A 24,414-nucleotide genomic window follows, 5' to 3' on the forward strand; every position below is an offset into this window, starting at 1 on the left:
AAAGTTACAGAGAGTAGAATGAGGGCAGTTGGCAAGGACATCGGCCAGGAACATCGACTGTTTATTCTTCTCCATAGATGCTGCTTGACCTGCTGAATTCCTTTAGCATTTTGTATGTGTTATTTTGGATTTCCAGCACCTGCAGAATTTCTTGCATTTAGGATTAATTAAGTCTTGAATTAACAAGGCATTGCATGAAAATTAATGCTGTTTTAAATGAAGAATAGAATCTTTATTTTCACCATAAAATTTTAATATATTTTCGATTTAAAAGGTTAAGTCTTCTTTAAAATAAAGCAGGTAGAAATATCAGTATCATTTGCCTTTGATTAATGCTGTTTACATAAGATGATATGTTAGTGAATCTAAACTGTTTACTACCCTCAGGGGAGGAAGTGGTGGATGGATGCAGATGAGCCTTGGCAAGTTTTAGCATGTTGCACAGAGATAGCACATGCTGTGAGATCACCTGATCCGACTAAATATGTCTGTTATTTCCCAGTCCATCAGGTAAGTTCTAAAATATTTAGAAAAATATTCCTATATATACCTTGCACCTGCAGTAAACATTGATTTGACAAGATGATTACTTGCTTTGGAAGACTGAAGAACTGAAAACAAAATTAAATCCAAATTAGTTTGTTAGTTTGAACGTACAGTAGAGGAGCAGATCTTTGCACTTTGCATGTCTGCATTGATCGTGATGCCAACTAATCCCATGCTTCAACACAAGGTCTATATCAATTTCTAAACTATATTGAACATTAAGTAGATGTACAGTATTTGTAAGTGTTCCCATATTAGTTACTATTATTGCTGATTTCCTAACTATTTTTAACATGTTTTCACAGTAGTGTTAATACTCAGAATATTTATGTAATTACCATGACATTATCTAAATGTGAGCATGCATAAAGAAGCTGCAATCTTGTATGATGAATTATGGTCTGAATGTTAAGTGCCCTTCCTTTAAATAGTGCAATAACTTTCTTCAATATTTTTGCCATCATGTTAATTGGTATCACCTCTGTCATATTATCTCGAGCTTATCGTAATCTTTGTAGATTTCGAGAAATTTGGAGATGAAAGAGATAGAGGGTATTAATTTTATAAGTCAAGTCCAAATAACTCATTCTACAAAATTATATTCAGTGCATGTTCTGTTTTTGTGGGGAAAAGGGGTTTTGGGGGTTGATGATTGGGATGCCGTTCTTTTTTGTGCAGGGGAGGTGAGTTTGATGTTTCTGTCTGAATGACTTTCATGTTCTTTGTTTCGTGGCTGTCTGGAGAAGACCTATTTCAGAGTTGTATACAGATACATGCTTTGATAACAAGTGAACCTTTGATGTTCAGGCAATAATAACTGCTTTGAACTTTCAAGTCATGGTTCTTGTTAAAAGTAAAATTATAGTTGAAGTGTTTGAGATGACATAGAATGATGTCTTAAATGTTGTCAGGTTATCTATTAGCACTGAAAATTTAGTGAGGGGAGATTCCTTTAGATTTTAATTACTGTTGGAGATGTTCTATCTGTTCTATCTTTCTTTATAATATCATCACATCTCTTCTATTCAAATGGTTCAAAGGAACATCTAAACAAGCCTGCTGTATTTTGGAAACAAGTCCTGTGGACTGATTAAGTTAAAATAGAACTTTTTGGCCGCAATGAGCAGAGGGGCGTTTGGAGAAAAAAGGGTGAAGAATTTCATGAAAAGAACACCTCTCCAACTGTTACGCGCGGGGGTGGATCGATCATGTTTTGGGCTTGTGTTGCAGCCAGTGGCATGGGGAACATTTACTGGTAGAGGGAAGAATGAATTCAGTTAAATACCAGCAAATTCTGGAAGCAAACATCACACCATCTGTAAAAAAGCTGAAGATGAAAAGAGGATGGCTTCTACAACAGGTTAATGATCCTAAACACACCTCAAAATCCACAATGGACTACCTCAAGAAGCGCAAGCTGAAGGTTTTGCCATGGTCCTCACAGTCCCTGACCTAAACATCATCGAAAATCTGTGGATGGACCTCAAAAGAGCAGTGCATGCAAGATACCCCAAGAATCTCACAGAACTAGAAGGTTTTTGCAAGGAAGAATGGGTGAAAATCCCCCAAACAAGAGTTGAAAGACTCTTAGCTGGCTGCAAAAAGCGTTTACAAGCTGTGATACTTGCCAAAGGGGGTGTTACTAAGTACTACCATGCAGGGTGCCCAAACTTTTGCTTCAGGCCCTTTTCCTTTTTTGTTATTTTGAAAGTGTAAAAGATGGAAATAAAGAAGTTTTCTTGCTTAAAATATTAAAGAAATGTGTCATCTTTAACTTTATGCCTTTTGGAAATCAGTTCATTGCTTAGCTATTCACAGTAACAGAAATTTTGACCAGGGGTGCCCAAACTTTTACATGCCACTGTAGCTGAAAGGAATTAAAGGAAGTATGAGTGAGGATTGTAGGTAATGGGTAAAGGCATCTGTGCCTGACCCCAAAAATGTGTATGTCTGACTATGGATGTGCAGACTGCACACGTTAATACATGCACCTAACGTGTTCAATACTATTGGATCTCCATACCTCTGGATGAAGGACTTTGTCAGGTCCATGTGTTAGTTGTATTTAATGTTAAACTCCTCAACGTAAAATTCGGCATTTGGAACATCAGAGTGCTGGTAGATAACTCTAACAGTGACAGATTAACCATTATTTTTCTATCACAGCCTGGGGAGCTCAAATACTGTCATTACTGGCATGAGGGAGACACAATAGGTAGGAGATGGCTGGCTGGAAAGGCAAACTGGAAGAGACACACCGCCCTCATAGGATGTGCTATGCCATTATGACTAAACAAGTTTGTCGTTCATCTCGAAAACTACACTGTGAGATGTAAGCATCTCATAGCCTAGTAACGTTTTTGAACATGGGAACAGCTGAATGCAGTTATCAACATATACTGCCTAAGTCTGCAAGTTGTGGATGTGGCTCAGAAAAACAAATATCCTGTGCCATATCTCCAATGAGACAAACTGAAATACCTGGACGATATCAATGCCAAATTCAGAAAAGATGCTGTCTTCTGGCAAGGTGTGATTGGAAAGAAGAGCATGCTAACTCTTAACAGACTTGTCTTCCTGGCAAAACTGTCAGAGCAGAGCTTTGTCATAGCCAACACAGTGTTTTCCGAAGAGATGAACACAAGATATTATAAGAACATACTGATCCAGGGACTGGCACCAGCTCTGGTTAGCTTATATCATCAATTGCACGAAAGGCTGTAAGCACACCATGGTTGTTACCAATGATTGATCCTAATCCATTCTGTTATCTCCATCAGCTGGCTGCAAAATAATAGATGCAATAGAAACCCTGTAGTCAGAAAAACAATTTAGAAAGCCTCAAAGGACCTGCAATAATAGATTTTCTCAGACAGATAACCTAAAAACACTCAACCAACTGGAGCTAACGTGTCCACAGCACCTGACTGTCCTCTAGTCCATCACGATTAGTACATTTAAAGAGACACTTGACTTCTGTACCAGAAAATGTCAAGACTTCTTTGATGAGTCATGAAGAGATCTTGGAGCAAATTAACTCCAACTATACCACCTCAAAGTAAAAGAAACACTTCCAGGAGCAAGAGAAAACACATAAGACCAAGTAGTGGGTGAAAAACATACAAGGGGTCCTTTAATAACCAAGATAATGCAAGATCTCTCTAATACCCATAATCAAGTGCACTCTTCAGAACCGTTGAGGTATATACAGTCCGAAGGCTGAAATACATAACAGTTACCATTTCTTCCCCAATACCCTTGGAGCCAACAATAGAAATGAACCTATCAGGAACAGAGGCCATCAACCTTCAACAGAAGGAGCATTCATTCCACACACACTATCCGGTATAACTAAATGGCAAGGAGTTGACTTTGAAAAGCTAAAAACCCTGTGATAAAAAGACTTGGGGAAGAGGTAGTATCTTTGCTAAAATTCTAAAACTTGACATAAGATAACTTCAGACACACATCTGTGAAAGGAGCAGATACATTAATAAATTTTCAAGAAAGTGGTCAAGTCTAAATGTAGTGACTAAGGGGATGCCTCCCTGTTCTGTATGGGTGGATTTTTCTGACCTTCAAAAAAAATCTTCAGACTCTGCCAATTGAGAAGGACTGCAGAGCATCTGGCTCAAACTTAATTGGCCATAAAATATTATCCCCATTTTACATCTGCTACATGATGGCATGTGAGGTATGACCTTAAGCAAAGAATCCACAGCAGACTCCATCTCTCTGCAAAATAGAGACCAAAGTGTTGGGAGAGCTCAGTGGGTTAAGCAGTATATGAGGAGACAAATGTTTCGTTTCGAGATCATGTATCCATCCTGATGTCTGAAAAACACACCAACTCTGCTTCGGGCAACTGGCGTGGTAGTAGGACCTGTAGGGTGATCAGATTGGTGAAATCTGCAAAGGTACGTCCAGCCTCGAAAAAAAGCATAGTGGGAAGTATGGACAGCAGCCATCTGACCCATTGTTTGAAATACCAATAACATAATTCTCACCTGGGTTTCATTGAGAGAAAACATAAATATTCTGAATAATAATGCTAGGGAAGAAACACTGTCAGAAAAATGTCCTTATCCTGATTAAGGGTCTCTATCCCCAACGTCAGCTCTATCCCTTTTCATTGATGCTGCCCGACCTACTAAGTTCATCCGCTATTTTGTGTGTGTTACTCTTATCCTGATTTGTTTCTTATCAATTAAGTTGCAATTTATCATTTGAAAGCTTTTAACTGTAACTACTACTATTTGGCAATTTTAAGTGTTTTAAGACAAATATACAGAAAGATGCAGTGATATCTAATCAGAAATTAATCATAAAATACCAATCCTGTCATTATAAAACTAGCAATTACAAGTTAAGGACGAAGTCCCTCAATAGGCTGTTATTCCTATTTGCTACTCTCTCACCAGAAATCCACTTCTGCACCATTAGTAAATGAAAATCAAAAACAAAACTGCACAATCTGGAAATCATTTCTGCTTTTGCCATTAAACCTTAATTTATTCTCTATCATAGGCATTGTTGCGGCAATTGAACGAATTCAAATTTCCTGACTTGTGTTGGGATTTGAACTCAGATCTGATTTATTACCCTGGCCCTTTGGATTTCTAGTAAAGTATCATAAATACTGTGCTGCCAATAGTGCAAATAAATCTCAAAATGTAATTGTAATAAACTGACGATACAAGAGTCTTGCCAGAAACACTGGAGAGCCAAAACTCTGGCAAAGAATAAGAAACTGAAGGAATTATTTCTAGGGGGAAAGACAATTGCACTAGGGAAGTTGTGAGACTGAAGTGTTGGCTATAGAGTTAGGCTATCATCATTAAAAACTTCTATAAGATTCTGATATGGTTTCTGAGGAAAATGGGGAGCCCAACATCAGTAATAGGGAAAATTCTGAAAATGAAGGCTGAGGAATAACAGAATGTCTAAAAATAAATAGGACTGTTCAGAAACAGCACACAGAAATGAAAGGAAAATTGTGTTCAACTAATCTGTTGAATTTTGAGGATGTGATTTGTAAACTGGATAATGGACAACTAGTGGATGGCATATATTCAGATTTTTAGAAGACTTGTGCAAAAGATCCTTACAGGAGGTTGATCATGCAATGGCAGAGGTTATGTACTAATTATTAGAATTAAAGAAAAGGGAAGTAATAATGGGTCATAGTCATGTCAGTGGGCTGACAATTTGTGTATTAAAAGGATTGGTGCTTGGTCCCCAGCTGTTGGTAAACATATCAATGCTTCAGCTGAGAGCTTCGGATTATATTTCCAATCTGCTCATGATGCAAAGCTAGGTGAAATTGTGAGAAGGGAAGAAAATGTAATATGGCTTCAATGGGATCTGCACAGACTAATTGAGTGAGGGCATGGCAAATGGAATATAATGTCGGAAAATATAATGTCAGCACTGAGCAGAAAGAGAAACAATTTTAAATAGTAATAGTTTGGGACATGATGTTCAAAAGGACTGAAAGCTGAGATACAAGTGCATCAAACAATTCAGAAGGCAAATGGTATTATGAAGTGACTTGAGTACAAGTAAGTTTGTCATACTTTAAATATGCAGGATCATAAATAGACCACACTTGGGAATATTGTATGCAATTGTCCTTGTTTTAAAGAAATTATTGCCAAAGTAAGGTGATTTTTTAAAAAATACACACTAGTCTGGCTTCTAGATGACAGGTTTGTCTTGTGAGGAAAAAATTGAGCCTGTGTTCCCTAGATGAAACAAAAACAAATTTCCAGAAAACTGCAGATACAAGGAAACAAAAATTAGAAAATGTTGAAATGCTGGACAGCTTTGTGGGTGGCACACAGAGGTGTAACTAGTAGAACCACTGCATCATGTCAATCAAGATTTGAATAGCTCAGACGCAGCAGAAAGCAGCTGATTGGGCCGTCAAGGTCAGGTGACCAAACATTTTGAAAAGCTCAACAGATAAATTGAGGGATAGCTGAAGCGAAGCGGCCAGTGCGTGAGTGGGCCAGTGAAGGAGTGGAGCTTTCAGGCTTTGACGAGAAGAGGCAGAGGACAAGCTTGCTTGCAGTTAGTGTTTACAATGTCTCCTGAGATGGTGATGTGCCTGTCATGTGAGATGTGGCAGTCTTGGGGGAGCGCCCCTCCCCCACAGAGTCACATTTGCCAGAAGTGCATACGGCTGGGTGATCTGGAAGACCGTGTAAGGAATCTGGAGCAGCAGCTGGATGACCTTCGACTCATAAAGGAGAATGTGGCAGTCATAGATGAGAGCTACAGGGAGGTAGTCACACCTGGGCTGTCGGAAGCAGGTCGTTGGGTGACAGTCAGAGGGGGGAAAGCGAAGGTGAGCAGACAGGTAGTGCAGAGCACCCCTGTAGCCATTCCCCTGAATAATAAGTTTACCGTCCTGGATACTGTTGGCGGGGACGACCGACCAGATGTGAGCCACGGTGGCAGGGCCTCCGGCACTGAGTCTGACCCTGTGGTGCAGAAGGGTGGGACGGAGAAGAGGAGAGCTGTCGTCATTGGAGACTCTATAGTCAGGGGAGCAGACAGGAGATTTTGTGGACATGAGAAGGACACCCGCATGGTTTGTTGCCTCCCGGGTGCCAGGATCCGGGATGTCTCTGACTGGGTGCACGGCATCCTGGTACGAGAGGGAAAGCAACCAGAAGTCGTGATACATGATGGGACCAATGACATAGGCAGGAAGAGGGATGAGGTCCTGAAGTGTGAGTTTCGGGAATTAGGCAGAAGGCTGAAGAACAGGACCTCAAGGGTGACGTTCTCAGGATTGCTGCCAGTGCTACGTGACAGAGATGGTAAGAATTGGAGGAGATGGCAGTTGAATGCATGGCTGAGGAGTTGGTGCAGGGAGCAGGGTTTTAGATTTTTAGATCATTGGGATTTCTTCTGGGGAAGGTGGGACCTGTACAGATTGGATGGGTTGCACCTGAACTCGAGGGGGAGCAATATCCTTGCAGGTAGGTTTGCTAGCATGGTTCGGGAGGGTTTAAACTAATTTGTGAGGGGGATGGGACCCAGAGCAATAGAGCAGTGAAAGAAGTGCATGGAGTAAAGCCAGATGTAACATACAGAGAGGCTTTGAGGAAAGAGAAGCAGAATAAACGGTGTAAAGACAGTAAGGTAGAAGGGCTGAAATGTGTGTACCTCAATGCAAGAAGCATCAGGGACAAAGGTGATGAACTGAGAGCTTGGATACATACATGGAATTATGATGTAGTGGCCATTACAGAGACTTGGCTGGCACCAGGGCAGGAATGGATTCTCAATATTCCTGGATTTCAGTGCTTTAAAAGGGATAGAGAGGGCAGAAAAAGGGGAGGAGGGGTGGCATTACTGGTCAGGGATACTATTACAGCTACAGAAAGGGTGGGTAATGTAGCAGGATCCTCTTTTGAGTCAATATAGGTGGAAGTCAGAAACAGGAAGGGAGCAGTTACTCTACTGGGGGTATTCTATAGGCCCCTTGGTAGCAGCAGAGATACAGAGGAGCAGATTGGGAGGCAGATTATGGAAAGGTGCAAAAATAACAGAATTGTTATCATGGGTGACTAACTTCCCTAATATTGATTGGCACCCGATTAGTTCCAAGGGTTTAGATGGGGCAGAATTTGTTAAGTGTGTCCAGGACGGATTCCTGTCACAGTATGTGGACAGGCCGACCAGGGGGAATGCCATACTAGATCTAGTACTAGGTAATGAACCGAGTCAGGTCACAGATCTCTCAGTGGGTGAGCATCTGGGGGACAGTGACCACCGCTCCCTGGCCTTTATAATTATCATGGAAAAGGACAGAATCAAAGAGGACAGGAAAATTTTTAATTGGGGAAAGGCAAATTATGAGGCTATAAGGCTAGAACTTGCGGGTGTGAATTGGGATGATGTTTTTGCAGGGAAATGTACTATGGACATGTGGTCGATGTTTAGAGATCTCTTGCGGGGATGTAAGGGATAAATTTGTCCCGGTGAGGAAGATAAAAAATGATAGGGTGAAGGAACCATGGGTGATAAGTGAGGTGGAAAATCTAGTCAGGTGAAAGAAGGCAGCATACATGAGGTTTAGGAAGCAAGGATCAGATGGGTCTATTGAGGAATATAGGGAAGCAAGAAAGGAGCTTAAGAAGGGGCTGAGAAGAGCAAGAAGGGGGCATGAGAAGGCCTTGGCGAGTAGGGTAAAGGAAAACCCCAAGGCATTCTTCAATTATGTGAAGAAAAAAAGGATGACAGGAGTGAAGGTAGGACCGATTAGAGATAAAGGTGGGACGATGTGCCTGGAGGCTGTGGAAGTGAGCAAGGTCCTCAATGAATACTTCTCTTTGGTATTCACCAAATTGATGGGTTGAAGGCAGATTAAAATAGAATGAATACAGAATGAATGTAAATGGTTGTTTGATGATCAGCATGGACTTGTGGGCCAAAGTGCCTGTTTCCCTGTTGTTTAGCTCTAGGTCAGGCAGCATCTGTGACAAAGAGTGACAAAAATTAGCTTCCAGGTCTTTAAATCCATTATTTTTCTCAAATATTTTTCTCTTATGTTTATAGAGTTTAGAAGAATGAAAGGTAATCTTTGCACAAGTTTTACAGGACTCAGCAGGCTAGATGCAGAGAAGGATTAGTCTTAGAATGAAGGGTAGGCCACTTAGGACTGAGATGAGAAATTTCTTCATTGGATGATCATGAATCTTTGGCATTCTCTATCCCAGAGGATTGCGAAGATTCGATTATTGAATACGTTCAAAATAGAAATTGATAGGTTCCAGACATTAAAGGAATCAAGAGGGCAGTGCATGAAAATGGAGCTAAGGCAGCAGAATGGCCATGATCTTGTCAGATGGCTGGAAAGACCAGATGGCCTGTTGATGCTCATAATTCTTAAAGTTTTGTATAATTCTGAAAAGTATTTACTTAAATTTTTATCCTGAAAAAGTATGTCAGTGTTGGTCTAGTACTAGTGAGTATTACTCAGAGGTGTTGGCCCAGATGGTGCTGATGAACAGCAGCACTTTGGACCAGAAGCACAGGCATTTACTACCTATCTGGATGGAAGCGATATCTTGGACTTGCCCACCATACGTGTTGCCAAATACAGAAGTCTGATTAATGACTGATTAGAAACAATGAGAATCCATGGCCCCATTGATTTCAATTATGAATTTTAAATCAGAGATGGTAAACAGATGTTATGGTTTAGTTTATGATCTTTAATTGGTCTTTTTGGCTGTTTAGTGAATTGTTTTCAATAAATTATAATTAATACTTAGGAAACTTTTGAATTATTTAATTTTTATTACATTTTGAATTCCTTTAAAATCAGCTTTTGCAAATGACAGAGCTGAGAACAGGACTTCATTTGCTTTTAAAGCTTTTGTTTTGGGGTTCATTGGTATGTTACTTGATGTCCCACTGCTATTCAGACCTTGTCGTTGGTGTTCAAGATGCTTTAGGCCAATGGGAGTCGTGTCCAGCCTGTACATATGACTAAGCCTTTGGGAGACCGGCAGGATTGATGTGTGCTGCTGCAGAGCTGTGGTCAACATCTGCCATGGGGGAACTTAGTTGCAGGTCACATTTCCGTCTAGTGAACTATTCAAGTTGTGAAAAGTACTCAGGAACAGAACTCTGCTGTAACTTTTGGAGAATTTGTATCCAGTGCTAGTAACCACAGGGAGAATAAGTGGTAGGTTCTAAGCTGGAAAGATACAGACTTACAAACAGTTAGTCAATGATTTTGTGGCAGGTAAGTAAGCCAACTTTGTCAATAATGTTGATTTTTGTTTTCCTTTTAAATAGATGTTTTATTTGACATTCTTGGCATTTATAAACTTATTCTCTATAGTCTTGTGCAATAAAAATTCAATCTTAATTCATTGGAAATGCTTTATTATTTACCAGGACGGGTCTTGTAACGGTTTGCAACACTATGCTGCTCTAGGACGTGATGTAATTGGTGCAACCTCTGTGAACCTCATGCCCTGTGAGATACCACAGGATGTCTATAGTGAAGTGGCAGAGCAGGTAAGTGGGTGAGCTGAGAATGTGCCCTATGGGTGACCCGTTTGTCGTTCTCAGTTTACTCTTCCTGGTGGGTGATGCAGTAGCAACATGCTGCCAAAGAGATCCGACAATCTGTCTACTACATTTTCATCTAGATAGAAGTAAAAGGATGTTAATATTACAAATCAGTGATAATATGTAATTGAATCTTTTGGAAATATTTAAAAAATACGTAGTATATAATTACTGATCAGCTTGTTTTCCCCATTATAAATTATTGATACTGTAGCAAGTCATTGTTATGTTAATATTAGATAATTAGAGTTATGTTCCATCAAAAGTAGAATTCAATTATTCCAAATTTTAGGTAGTTTTTGTAAGACTTCTAATGACATCCATGATCCTCTATTTAGTAGGGGTTTAGGAGATCAAAGGAAAAATGCATTACAACAAATGGCATTTAATGTAGTTTCCTTCATCGATGAAGTGTAAGCCATGCATAAAATGTAAGGAAACATTTACTGATCGCGTGAAAATTGCTTCTTTCCATTGCTTTGAATAACTATTTCAAAAAGAATTATTCTTCTGATGGAGGACAAATCTTATATTAAAGCCCTACGTATGAAATAGAATATCAGGATGGCTCAAAAAATGTAAATTGATTTGTCTTGCTTAACACTTGAGCTTGGCAAGCATTTCTTATCAGTTGTCTTTGGCACCATCTCTCTGCCTTGTTCTTTTGGAGGTACTTCATAAAGCCTGTCTTGGCCAGGTTTTTAGTCAGATGTGCAAATATCTCCACGAGCAGCTGGGAATCTGTTTCTTATTTTTTTTCTGAAGTGGGGATATTTTGCAATACTACAGATTGTTGAGCATACTTTCCTGTGGTATGTTATTTAATCAGCTTGAGTTTTTTCTCCTCAGGTTGAAGGATTTAGAAAAAGGGATGCCGAAAAAAATGTAAAGGTTGCTCAAGTGTTAGAAGGTTTCATTTGTCGTAAAGTCGTGAAACAGACTGTGATGACTGTGGTATATGGTGTGACACAATTTGGTGGGCGACTCCAGATTGAAAAAAGGTTGAAGGAGATTGAAGATTTTCCAAAGGTATTAAGAATGTAATGGTTTTATGTTCATGAGCAAAGTCTTGGCGTTTATTTCATTTTTCCTCCAGTGTAAGAACAAACATTTCTACAAGCTGAAACTGATTTTATAGACAAATGATTTCACAATGGATGAATCTATACACACATTCCGGATTTTGTTGTCCTGCATATTATTAGAGATTATATGACAGTGATTAGCTTTAATTGTCACATGTACTTCGAAACATTGAATTATGCAGTGGAATGTGTGTCATTTGCATCAGTGACCAACAGTCTAAGGATGTTCTGGGGGCAATCCACAAGATGTCACCATGCTTCCTGCATCAATATACCATGCCCACAATTTTCTAACCCGTACTTCTTTTGGAATGTGGATGGAAACCGGAGCTCCCAGAGGAAACCTGTGCAATCACAGGGAGAACATACAAATTCCTTACAGACAGCGATGGGAATTAACCCTAATTGCTTGCGCTGTAAAGCATTATGCTAACCGCTACATTACCATACAGCCTTACATGGTGTAAAGCTTCATATGCTGAAACTTGGAAGTATTTAGATCTTGGCCCTCCTTATCCAGCATGCGCGGGTTCAACCAACCGTGGATTGGGAAAACCCAGAAGTTCAGCACTTGGTGTTTGAGCATGTCAGACTTTTTTTTCTTGTCATTATTCCCTAAACAATACAGTATAACAACTATTTACATAGCATTTACTTTGTATTCGGTATTATAAGTAAGTCAGAACAGGTACATCTGGTATTATTTAGCATCAGTTAGTCAAACGTTTGTCTTAGTATACAGTATATATTTTACCTTTCTATGTATATAAAACACTTAAGAAACATATGTATTTCTATAATTAAACCACTGTGTTGCTTAGTAGTAATTATAGCTTTCATCAGGGCAGGGCCTTTCACATGCTCCATTATCCTCACTGTATCCTCTAAAATTGTTCCGATCGTTGACTGTAGCCTAATGCTTTTCCGATGACCGGTAGTGTTTCACCTCTTTCCGTTCGCTTTATTATTTCAACTTTATTTTCAGTCGTGATTGTTTTCCGTCAATGGAACAGAAGCCGTGGGCGGCGGGTCCCGAGCTCTGCCGGGTCCTAAATTCCACCACACTGAGACAGGTTAAATAAGGGACTTGAGCATCCGCCTTTTTTGGTACCCGCAGGGGGTCCCGGAACCAATCCCCCGCAGATAAGGAGGGCCGACTGTGTTTAGAGCAGTACATAAATAGGAAAATGCTCTTTCTTAAATCAAAAGTGAGAAATATAGTACACAGGAATATAAAAGGGAAAAAAAGCAAAAAAGGTTGTGAATTTTAATGCAAAACCAAAACACATGCAAATGTTCGACAAACAAATCAACATCTGAGAGAAATAAAATTCTGCTACTGCAGTCAACTTCAGTTTCAACCTAATAATTATTGAACCTTCAGACTTGTGGAATGCTGCTTGGATTTTTAATAAGAGTTTTGGGTTTCAAAGTAGAATTTCTAAGAAGTCTCATCTTTAGTGAAAGTAAACGAAGTAGTTGGGTAATACAGTTTAAAAGAGTCCATAAACCCATGCTGATTTTTAGCATCCTGAAAAATGAAATATAAATGATCTGAAAAGAAATTTGTTCTTATAAATCAGATGTATCCATGCTTGCTACATCAAACATAAATTGCTCAAATCTATCAATGAGATATTGTTGTAGCAGATAATGATCATAAAGGTATTAAATATGATGGTAATATTTCCTTTACAAAATAAATTTTAATCTGAATTAACTTTGAATATGAAGAGTAAAAGCTTTCTAAATTGTAATTATGAGAGTTGTAATCATTCTCAGTTGTGATGCCCAGAGGAATAATCTAATAATTAGCCACCAAAATACATTGACTTTCAACTGAATGAATTTCCTTCTGGTTAAGATGGCACCTACGTGCAATGCTCCTTTGGTTGACATCTTTTGAATAGATCATGAAACCATATATTTCACTTCTTTTATGTCTTTTACATTTGTTTTTCGTCTTGATTGTGATTCTGGAACTGTTGGAGCCTGTGATTTGCAGTTTGGAGATCACTTAGATGTTTCAGCGCTCCGCAGTTTCCGAGAGGATTTCAGAAAGCTTAGGCAGTGTGAGCGAACTTCATGGCGAGAAGGCTGCGGGATGGGGCACAAGCCAATGTTCAACTCCATTTCGCTGATTAAAACTTCCATTGTTTGCCAATTAAAGCAACAAGGGAGATTGAAAAATCAAGGCAAGTGCGGATGGTGAGCGCCGGCTGCCTGTCATTTCATCACTGGTGGGATCGCTGTGCTACGGAGAGGGGAGACGCCTTTTGATCGCTGGTGGGATTGCTTGAGCTCCAGGCCCAAGGCAGAACTGTGAATTCCACGAGCAGAGAAAAGCCTCAGGCAGCAGAAGCTGTGGACTCGCCAGTGGAACACCTTGAAGACTTTTGCATGCTCGAGTTACTCATTGTCTCTCAGTTACTCATTGCCTTTATTGTCAAGCCAACACATTATTTATGAGAATTTTCACTGTTTGTTACTAGGTAATGACTTTTTGCTCTCAATATAGTATCACTGAGCCAGTTATAGGTGTAATTGAAATGAACCAAACAGATAGTTTGAGCAGTTCATAGTTAAGCAAAGGGTAAGAATTCTACAGATATAGATAAAGGATGAAAATTCAAAATAGTGAGTGAAGAGAATTCATAACCACTAATGTGCTTGTACATTTCTCATCTATATTTTCACATAATTCAATGTCCCATAAAGCACCATTTGTGTGATCTCTGTTTAACTCTTACTTTACCAGACTATTAAAATAGATATCATTCAGGATAAAAAGCTGGAAGACAAACAAGGGAAAATCTGCAGATGCTGAAAATCGAAGTAATACACACAAAATGCTGGAGGAACTTAGCAGGCCAGGCAGCATCTATGGAAAAGGGTAAACAGTTGACGTTTCGAGCTGAAACCCTTCATCAGGACTGGAAAAAATAGATTTGAAGTCAGAGTAAGAAGGTGGGACAAGGAGAGGAAGAAGTACGGTGCTCCCAATGTGGCCTCCAGTATATTGGTGAGACCCGATGTAGATTGGGAGACCGCTTCACTGAGTACCTATGCTCCATCCACCCAAAAAAAGTGAGCAACACACACACAAAAGTCTTTCAAATCTCTTACTAACTCTTCCTTCAGTTAGTCCTGACAAAGGGTCTCGGCCTGAAACGTCGACTGTACCTCTTCCTAGAGATGCTGCCTGGCCTGCTGCGTTCACCAGCAACTTTGATGTGTGTTGCTTGAATTTCCAGCATCTGCAGTATTCCTGTTGTTTGCGTTTTCAAAAAAAGTGAGATCTGGTGGCCACCCAATTCAATTCTACTTCCAATTCCCATTCTGACATGTCAGTCCTTGCCTTCCCTATTGCTGCGATGGGGCCACACACAGGTTGGAGCAACAGCACCTTGTACTCCATCTGTGTAGCCTCCAGCCTGATGAGATGAACATCGATTTCTTGAACTTCTGGTAATTGTCGTTCCCTCCCCCCCACCATTCCCATTTTCCTCTCCTTATCTCCTTACTTGCCTATCACCTCCCTGGGGTGCTCCTCCTCCTTCCCTTTCATTCATGGCTTTCTGTCCTCTCCTATCAGATTCCCCCTTCTCCAGCCCTTTATCTCTTTCACCAATTGACTTCCCAGCACCTCACTTCATCGCTCCCCACTCTCAATTTCATCTATCACCTACTACCATGTACTTCTTCCTCTCCACCCCTACCTTTGTAAGTTGACTTCTAATCTTTTTTTTCAATCCTGATGAAGGGTCTCCATCTGAAATGTCGACTTTTTACTCTTTTCCATAGATGCTGCCTGGCCTGTTGAGTTCCTCCAGTAGTTTGTGTGTATAAGTTGCAAGGCAAATCAGATTTCAAAACCCTCGGACCGTTTATTATTCTATTCTTCTTTTCAAGGTTCCCTTGTGGAATGGAGGGTTATATATCTTGTATTTTTTTTTCTTTATTTTTCCAGTCTTTTCTAGAAAGGGTATTAAAATAAGAAATTGCTCCAAAAATAAAGCATGTTTCTGACATTGTTATATAGATGCCACGGTAGCATAGCGGTTAGTGCAATGCTATTACAGCTTAGGGCATCCCAGAGCTTGGAGTTCAATTCTGGCGCCATTTTGTAAGGAGTGTCTGTACGTCCTGTCCGTAGAATGCGTATGTTTTCTCCAGGTCCCCCCACAGCCCAAAGAAGTACCAGGGATCTGAATGGGTCATTGTAAATTGTCCCATGATTAGGTCAGGGTTAATCAGGTTTGTCGGGGGATGTGTCTTGAAGGGCCTACAGCCTATTCCACACTGTGTCACTAAATCAATAAGAGCCAATTTCATATAAAAATTAGAAATCTATTTTAGTCAAAAGTAATACTTCAAAACAAAGGTGTTTTGATTCTAAAAATAGCTTTTGATGTACTATGCACAAAGCAACATCAACCACTTGCATATATGCCTGTCTCAACCTCAGTAAAATGTTTTGACATTAATTCCAAAGGAGTGTGGAGCACACTGCTCAAATTTAGTTGCCTGAAAGCTGTGATCCTAACCAACTCTTCACAACAGAACCAATCTGAATGCAGGTCAGTGTCGAGTAAAACTGCATCATCGCCTGTGACAGTTATTGTTCACCTCAGTTCCTAAACCCCAATTGCATCTGATTGCAGAACTGCCTACAGCAAGCATCAGAGGGATTACCAACACTGCCTCCAGTCCACCAGCTACTATTTCTGTCATTGAGGTCCAGTAACATTTGGTTGATTGTATTAGTCAAGCAATGACATTTGAATACCGGACACTAGACTTCAGCTCTGTCCAAAGCCTTTCTCTGTTAACATGGTAATTTGGTCCACTCAAAGATGCAACATTTTCTTCAGAAGTTGCAAAAACCTGAGTGACAGTCAGGAATCCCTGGCCCATTCAAAGACGGAAGACAAATTGAGCATCACATAGAGGGCCTTGTCCCCATGTGTCAGAAGCACATGAAGCCCAGTGTAAACAGCAGAAGGAGCCCATTACCTCACAAACTATGAACCTGTAGGTCTTTTCAGGTATCAGCTGGCTTACCTCAGGTGGAGTGTGGGGCTCCAGCTCAGCCCAATATGTCAGATCCCACAGAACTGGAGTAGAAACAGCTCATTCTCCAGGCACTGTGTAAGAGAACTAGCCTATAAAAATATAACACTTTATCTTGTGTGCAATACCTACGTTGTATAACTAAAATGCAATTAAATTTTTATTTGTATGTTTTATCCTCAAAACAAAATGTCTTTTATAAAATTCATGGTGGGGAAATTCCATTTGTTAAATAATATCAAATGGCTAATTCTTTACATTCCTTTAATAATGATGGGTCTCCAGTGTGTACTTCACAGGACTTTTGTTCTATGTACTGACTTCAATATTGAAAGTGCAAAATTAATTACAATAATTGTATTTAATTTAATTTTCAGGAATATGTGTGGGATGCTTCATATTACTTGGTGCACCAAGTGTTTAACAGCTTAAAGGAGATGTTTACTGGTACCAGGGAAATTCAGGTAATTTCACTAAATACAGTTATATTGATAACTATGATCAGTTCTAAACAATAAGCAAATATATCAATATGGAAGATAAATGTTTTAACATTTTAGCACGTACATTGACTTTGACTGTCGCTTGATTGAACTTGATATTTAATCAAAAATGAAAATATTTCTTTTTTAAAAACTGCTTTCTTGATAGAATTATTTCTGTTAAATAATGTAAAAGCTAGAAACGAAACAGCTCTTAAATTCAGTTTTGTTAGGAATGAACTTCTTTTCCAAATTAGGTAACTTATTCATAATTTTGGTGCTGAGTATTCATGATCTATTTGGAAGTATATGATCATATTGTTTGGTTCTGTTTGAGCTATAATATTGTGTCTTTGAGCTCCTCTGTCAGTTTTTGCTTGGAGCAATTTTTGAAGATAAGAATCAGGTATAATATCACTGGCATAACTTTGCAGCTGTACAACAATAAGTATGTTTTAAAATCCTGTATTTGTGTGTGTGTATGTTAAATAGTTAAAATAAGTAGTGCAAGAACAGAAATATTAAGAAGTAGTGAGGTAATGTTCATGAGTTCAATGTCAATTTAGAGATTGGATGACAAAACATTAGACTTGTTTGTTCTTTATATACCATGTTGTATGACGAAGGCAATTGTGGTCTTTCCAAGGACAATCGTGGTCATGGCAATTTTTTTTCAGCATTGCCTTTTTCTGGGCAGTGTCTTTACAAGGCAGGTGAACCCACCCAATATCAATACTCTTCAGATATCGTCTGCCTGGCGTCAGTGGTCGCATAACCAGGACTTGTGGTATGCACCGCTGCTCATGTGATGAATCCACCACCTGCTCCCACGGCTTCACACGTTTCTGATTGGGGGTGGTGTGGCGGAGCTAAGCAGGTTGCCTCACCTTGCCCAAGGGTGATCTGCAGGCTAGCAGAGGGAAGGAGCACCCTTCCATCCGGTAGTGATTAGATTACTCTTGTATTATTCTGGACAGTTCTGCTTGTCACACTGCAGGAAGGATGGGATAACAATAGAGTCATAGAACATGTACAGAACACTACAGCACAGTACAGGCCCTTTGACCCAGAATGTTGTGCCGATCTTCTAAGATCAATCTAACTCTTCTCTTGAAGAGATGTGGCAGGATGTTTCCTGGAATGGAGGAGTTGTTAGAAGAAGAGATTAGATATGCTGTGTTTATTCTCACTGAAATATAGGAAGCTGAAGAGTGATTTATAAAGTTATGAGGGGCATGGAAAAGGTAGATACAATCACATCTACCCAGGGCAGGGAAGCCTGGAATGAGAAAGCACAACTTTAAGACAGGTGAAATTGAAGGGATATCTAAAGGGAAAGTGCACCACACAAAGGGTGGTAGAGTATCTGGAGTTCGGTGTCAGAAGTTGTAAAGATTAGGTTATTTGTCACATGTACGTAGAAACACATTGTGGATTGCATCCTTCACATTAATGACAAACACAGACCGAGGATGTACTGGGAGCAGCCTGCAAGTGTCACCATGCTTCTGGTGACGTAACCTGTCTACAACTTGCTAATCTGTACGTCTTTGGAATGTGGGAAGAAATTAGAGCACCAGGGAAACCCATGCAATCATGTGGAAAACTTACAAACTCCTCACAGACAGTGGGAATTGAAATCCAATCGCTGGCATTATAAAGCATTATGCTAATCACTGTGCCACCCCCAGGTAGTGGAGGGAGATACAAATACAATATTGGACTACCACTACTACTACTACGTCGACTCAGGCCTAGGAGGCCAGCATCGGGCAGGATGACGGACTCTCCACTTCTCCTTCTCCCTCATCAGTGTGTTCAGTTCATCTACATTAGCCGCGCCGCTATCTTCTAGGAGCGTGTTGACCATAGTCTTGGGAGGGCTGGTAGCTGGTAGCATGGCTGGTAGGTTGTTCTTCTTGACTTCCTCGATGATCCTACGGAGAGCAGGAATTTGCTTTACTGTTGTGCGCTTCTGCCGAAAACCATTCTGATTGAATCTTAGCTTAGGGTCAATGGTGGTGCGAATCCTGTTCAAGATGATTATCCGATTGTACAGCTTTGCTAAGATGCAGGTCAAGCTGATACCGCGGTAGTTATCTGTCTTTGTGAGGGATCCAGATTTGAGGACTGGGATGATGTTTGAGAGTGACCACTGTTCTGGTTTGTCACCTTTCATCAGTGCTATATTACATATGTCCAGCAAGATGTCATCCAGGTCGCAGTTCTTCAGGGCATCTGGTGGTATCCCATCTGGTCCAGTGCTCCTGCCCTGTCTGAGTGCATATTTAGACTTCTTCAGTTCCTCAATGGTGAATGGGCCGTCATCGATGTCGACTTGCATTAGTATCGTGGGCACTACCTGTCTTGGGTCGGGTTGTCGGCGACTGAACCGGCACACCCCCTGGTGCACTTCGGTTAACCAGGGAGGAGGGCGTGTAGGTACCCAGCAGGACTAAACACAAAACCTGTCAAAGGGCGGATGAACTCTTTGTGAGTCAACGGCCACCTACTGTCTGTGTGAGGAGTGGCATGCCACACAGTCTTTCGTTTCACGCCTTGTAAGGCATTTTGATGATATTTGGACAGGAAAGGCATAATGCAGGCAAGTGGGGTCAGCTTAGAGTGGCATCGCCTCTGACCTGGCTGAGATGAGCTAAAAATCCTCGTTTCTGTGTTGCATGTTTCTATGAGTCTATAAGATGTTGTTAACAATCCACCACCTAGTTTGTGCATTCTGAAAATCACTAACAATGTTAAAAAAAGAGCAATATTCAGTTTCTTTTATAAAAAATATAAATATATATATATATATGTATGTATATTTGCATATAATCCTTTCCAAATTGCCTCATTGCCATAGTGCTTGCCAATACAACCAAATTCTTTTAGGAATCCAAACATTTAGTCGGTCACTTATACTGTGATTTATAGGTTGCTGTAGAATTGGATTTTTTCTTACTTGAACGATGCAGTGGATAAGCATTCCCAGACTGTCTAGATACAATATCTTATGTGACAAATTTTGCATTTTAAAATCCCTGAGGATGAGCTAGTAATGAAGTCGTTTACTAAAATAAAAACACGAAGCAGGTCATGCAGCATCTGGAGAGAGGCAAGCAAAGTTAATTTTTCATATCAATGCCCTGTCTTCAAAACTTCCTCCAAAGCATTGCAGTCGAATTCTCAGAGGTAATCAACAAAATGAATAGAGGAAGAATGATTCCTCAGGCAAAGGAGTCTAGAACAAAGGCGTTACTGTCTCAAGGTAAGAACCAGGCCACTTAGGACAGGAATTTCTTCAGTCAGAGAGTGGTGATTCTTTGGAATAGTTTAAGACAGGGGTTTGCAACCTGGTGTCCACAGACCCCTCAATTAACACATCATTGATATTTGAGATTTATTTTCAGATGGCATAAAAAAGGTTGGGAATCCTTGAAGAGTACTGCAGAGGCTCAGTCATTGAATATATTCAAAACAGAGGTTGATACATTTCTGGATATTAAAAGGCATATGGGGAATAGATCAGGCAACTAAGGATTGAGGGAGAAGTTCATCCATGATCTTACTGAATGACAGACCAGGCTCGAGAAGCTGATTGGCGTATAACAACAGGAAACAGTTGCTATTAGTAATTATATGCTCCCGTGTATTTTAGGTACTTTTCATGTAAATTCTTCCTTTGCCTTTAGGACTGGCTAACAGAAAGTGCCCGACTAATCGCACAATCAGGAAGCTCAGTAGAGTGGGTGACTCCACTTGGTTTGCCAATCGTACAACCATACCACAGGACCAGAACTACATTAGTAAGTACTACACTCAACATTATCTATCGGCCTGACTAAATCTTCTCATCATCATAAACATCTAAGGTTATCCTATCTATCCTAATCTTAAGATTTAACTGTTTTCACTTTTGGTTAGGAGTGAGTTCCTTTTTCATTGAACAGTACAGTATGTTCATAACATCTGTAAATCAGTTCAGAAGATTTCTTTGTTTAACCACAACTATGGTAAATGGTGTATTACCATAGGTAGGGTGTGGGAGAGGTGGCAGAGAAGGGGTGCCAGAGGCAGTTGGGTCCGGGGGGTGGCAAGGGTGCAGACACACCCAGCTCTGAGACACCAGGCAAGGTCATTTGATTCCAAACACTTGGCTTATTGATCATTACAGACCAACCATGATTTCCCTTTCCCTGCCGCCTTCTCACTCAGTCCATGATAGAGATCCATATTAGAATCGGGCTCATCAGCACTCAGATATGTCATGAAATTTGATTTTTTTTTTGTGGCAGAAGTACAGTGCAATGCATAAAACTACTACAGTACTCTATAAAGGTCTTAGACTTACCAGCTATATAAATTTGCCAGAGACTTTTGCACAGTAATTTAATAGTGGTTGAAAAAATGATGGAAGCCAATATAAACCAGAAATGAGACTGGAGAGAGGTGCATGTATTGGCAGAGGCCCTTCATCTGATCTGGTTCAGACATTCTGTCCATATAGGGTGCCATCATTGTCAGATACTGACCTTGTTAATAGAGACATCAAGTTTAAGGCAACAAAAGTTGTACTAAATCTTCTCAAAAACACTAGTCATCAACCACAACATTGTTTTGAATGCCTAGCATCTAACTTTAGGATGCTGTGACCTTCAAGATTGAGAGAAACTAGAGTTGATCTGCATGGGACAGAGAAGACTGAGTTGATTTGATTCAGAATTTCAATCATCTTGATAGATTAGCCAAAAAAAAATTGTGTGCGGTGGGCAAGGGACAGATTTAAACAAGTACCAGGGGCAACGCAAGGAAACATTTTTTTTAATAGTGAATTCTAGACTGTGCTGCCTGAAAAATGGTTGAAGCAGATATAATGGTAAGTTTCAAAAAAAAAATAAATAATTATCTGGGGAAAGCTACAGGTCAAAGGGGGGAGATCAGGGGAATGAACTATTTGGATTGCTCCAAGCTCTATAAGTATCAGTTAAGATTTTATAATCTGACAAATTTACTTCCAAAAGTCTTACTTTCAAAGTTAAAATTATTTATGCAAGTTACTTGGACATTTTTAAAGGCAACATGTTTCTGAGATATAGTTGATTGGTTTTGTTGAAATGTTCTTATCTGCCTTTAAGAATAACCTAACCAAACCAACCTACTGAGTTATGCAAGATGTTTCTATTGCAAAAATTGATACATCTTTTGACTTGCTATTTTTGTCCATATATTAATAAATCCATTTCAAGATTCTTATTTCTAAGATTGTTAATCAGATTTTGGATTATTTAATTTGACCTTTTGTCAGTTAACCCAGTGCTTCTTATAGTTCAGCTCATAGTGAAAGTATACAATGAACTTTACAACTAGACAGCCCCAGATTCATTTTTTAGTAGAATTACCTTTAACTCAGTCAGATAGAACAAGGACTAGAGTATATAATTAGCCACATGTCTTGCTTTAAGACAGTGGTTCCCACCCCGGGGTCCACAAACCTTTTGCTTGGTCCATGGCATAAAAAAGTTGGGAACATTACTTTAAGAAGATGAAAATGAGCTAGTATATCCGTCCCTAACTGCAATATAAAGCATGTGGACAGATACGGGTCTGGCTTTAAATTTTCACTTGGTATGATTACCTACTAATATACACAGCATGCTCATATTCAGGAGGAAAACAATACCTCCTTTGAGTGAAGTACTCATTTTCCATGGAATCAAAAGATGAATACAAATAAAATAGGATGTTCCAGCCTATCTTGCCACTCAAAAGGAACAGCTAATATTTTTCCTTTCCCCAATCATCCAGTCATGCCTTAAAGTGCTGTGAGGGTTTTCAACACCTCAGGGCACTTTAATGTTTGATGCACATTATTTAATGAAAAATGTTGATTGTTGATAGGAATTGCTAATGCTCCAAAAGACCAAATTTTATTGCAGCAGCATTATCTGAAGCTGAGATTTTTAAAACTATTTCATAAAAGCTAAGTATATCTGTCTAAGCTTCATCTTCTTCTTGAGGTAAGTTAGTAAGTGTTGACTGGATTTCAAGAAAGCTGTAGTTGGGTCTTCAAGGGTGAGTTCTGGTAAGAGTTAGAGTGGGAGTGCAGTCACCAGTCCAGCTTCCATAACACTGGAGATGAGCTGATTAATCAATATGTGTGTATTAGCATATTCATTGTACTGGAATCATGAGGTAGTCCTTCCAGTGTTTGTATAAACCTCATTCTGGAAAAATGCACAGTGATCAAATATGCAAAATAAAAATAAAAGTTTTTACAGGTACTTATTGATAAATTTAAGGTTTTGTAGGGTCTTATTTCAAATGAGGAGATTAAGTAAACTATACAAACATATGAATTGGGAGGAGAAGCAGACTGATCCAATTGTTATATCAACTCCACGTGTTAAACTTTCATCTCCATGCTTATTAAAGTACCTATCAACCTCAGCCTTAGAAGTATTAAAATCTGCTTTAAGAAGAGTATTCCAAAGACACATGACCTGAGAGAGAGAGAAAGAAAGGGAGAGAAATGCCCCATTTCTGTCTAAAATAGATAACTGCTTGTTTAAAACCCTAGTTTGAGATTCCCCTGCAAAGACACATCCTCTTTAGGGAGGCTTTGAGCAGCAGATATTGCTTAACACCAAAAATTAATTCACTCCAAAACACCCCAGCCATGACTTACTGTCTATAGTTGGCAGTTTTATGGCATGTCCTCTCAAGGAACAGCTTATTATCAGTTTGGAAATCGATGTCTTATTTTCTTTCTAATATTATGATTACTTTTTTTCCTCATCATAATTTCTATTGCAAAACTTAGGTTAATTCTTTCCCCATCATGAGACCCTTCAAATTCAGGTGTAATATCGCTCAGTCGTCCCTCCTCCATGCTGTGACAAATCATAGTGGCTTGTGCAAATTAGAAAAGCAGATTATGACTTTTGTGTTTTAATTTATTATGTAGCAAAATTGTAAATCAGACCTAGGATTATTTTTAGATGGGATAATCAAGTTATTGACTTTTAGCATTTCACTTCTAATCTTAATGCTCATGGGCCACTTTGGTGACATTTATACCTTTCTCATTTTTTGAGCAATAATAAACAGATTGATTTGTTTTATGGATTTTG

At 39.5% G+C, this 24,414-nt stretch overlaps 1 protein-coding gene across 2 annotated transcripts in view; it reads left to right on the forward strand.

Annotated features, from left to right (window-relative positions):
- Window positions 1-24,414, forward strand: part of polrmt (polymerase (RNA) mitochondrial (DNA directed)) — an 83,863-nt gene that overhangs the window by 46,908 nt on the left and 12,541 nt on the right. For both annotated transcript variants that reach the window (XM_072244604.1, XM_072244605.1), the window contains exons 11-15: window positions 388-510; window positions 10,468-10,590; window positions 11,494-11,673; window positions 17,180-17,266; window positions 20,977-21,090. In XM_072244604.1, coding sequence (XP_072100705.1) covers window positions 388-510; window positions 10,468-10,590; window positions 11,494-11,673; window positions 17,180-17,266; window positions 20,977-21,090 — 627 coding nt within the window. The remainder of the gene's footprint in view (window positions 1-387; window positions 511-10,467; window positions 10,591-11,493; window positions 11,674-17,179; window positions 17,267-20,976; window positions 21,091-24,414) is intronic.

Source organism: Mobula birostris, chromosome 26 (assembly GCF_030028105.1).
Source record: "Mobula birostris isolate sMobBir1 chromosome 26, sMobBir1.hap1, whole genome shotgun sequence".
In the NCBI taxonomy this organism is placed as follows: domain Eukaryota; kingdom Metazoa; phylum Chordata; class Chondrichthyes; order Myliobatiformes; family Myliobatidae; genus Mobula; species Mobula birostris.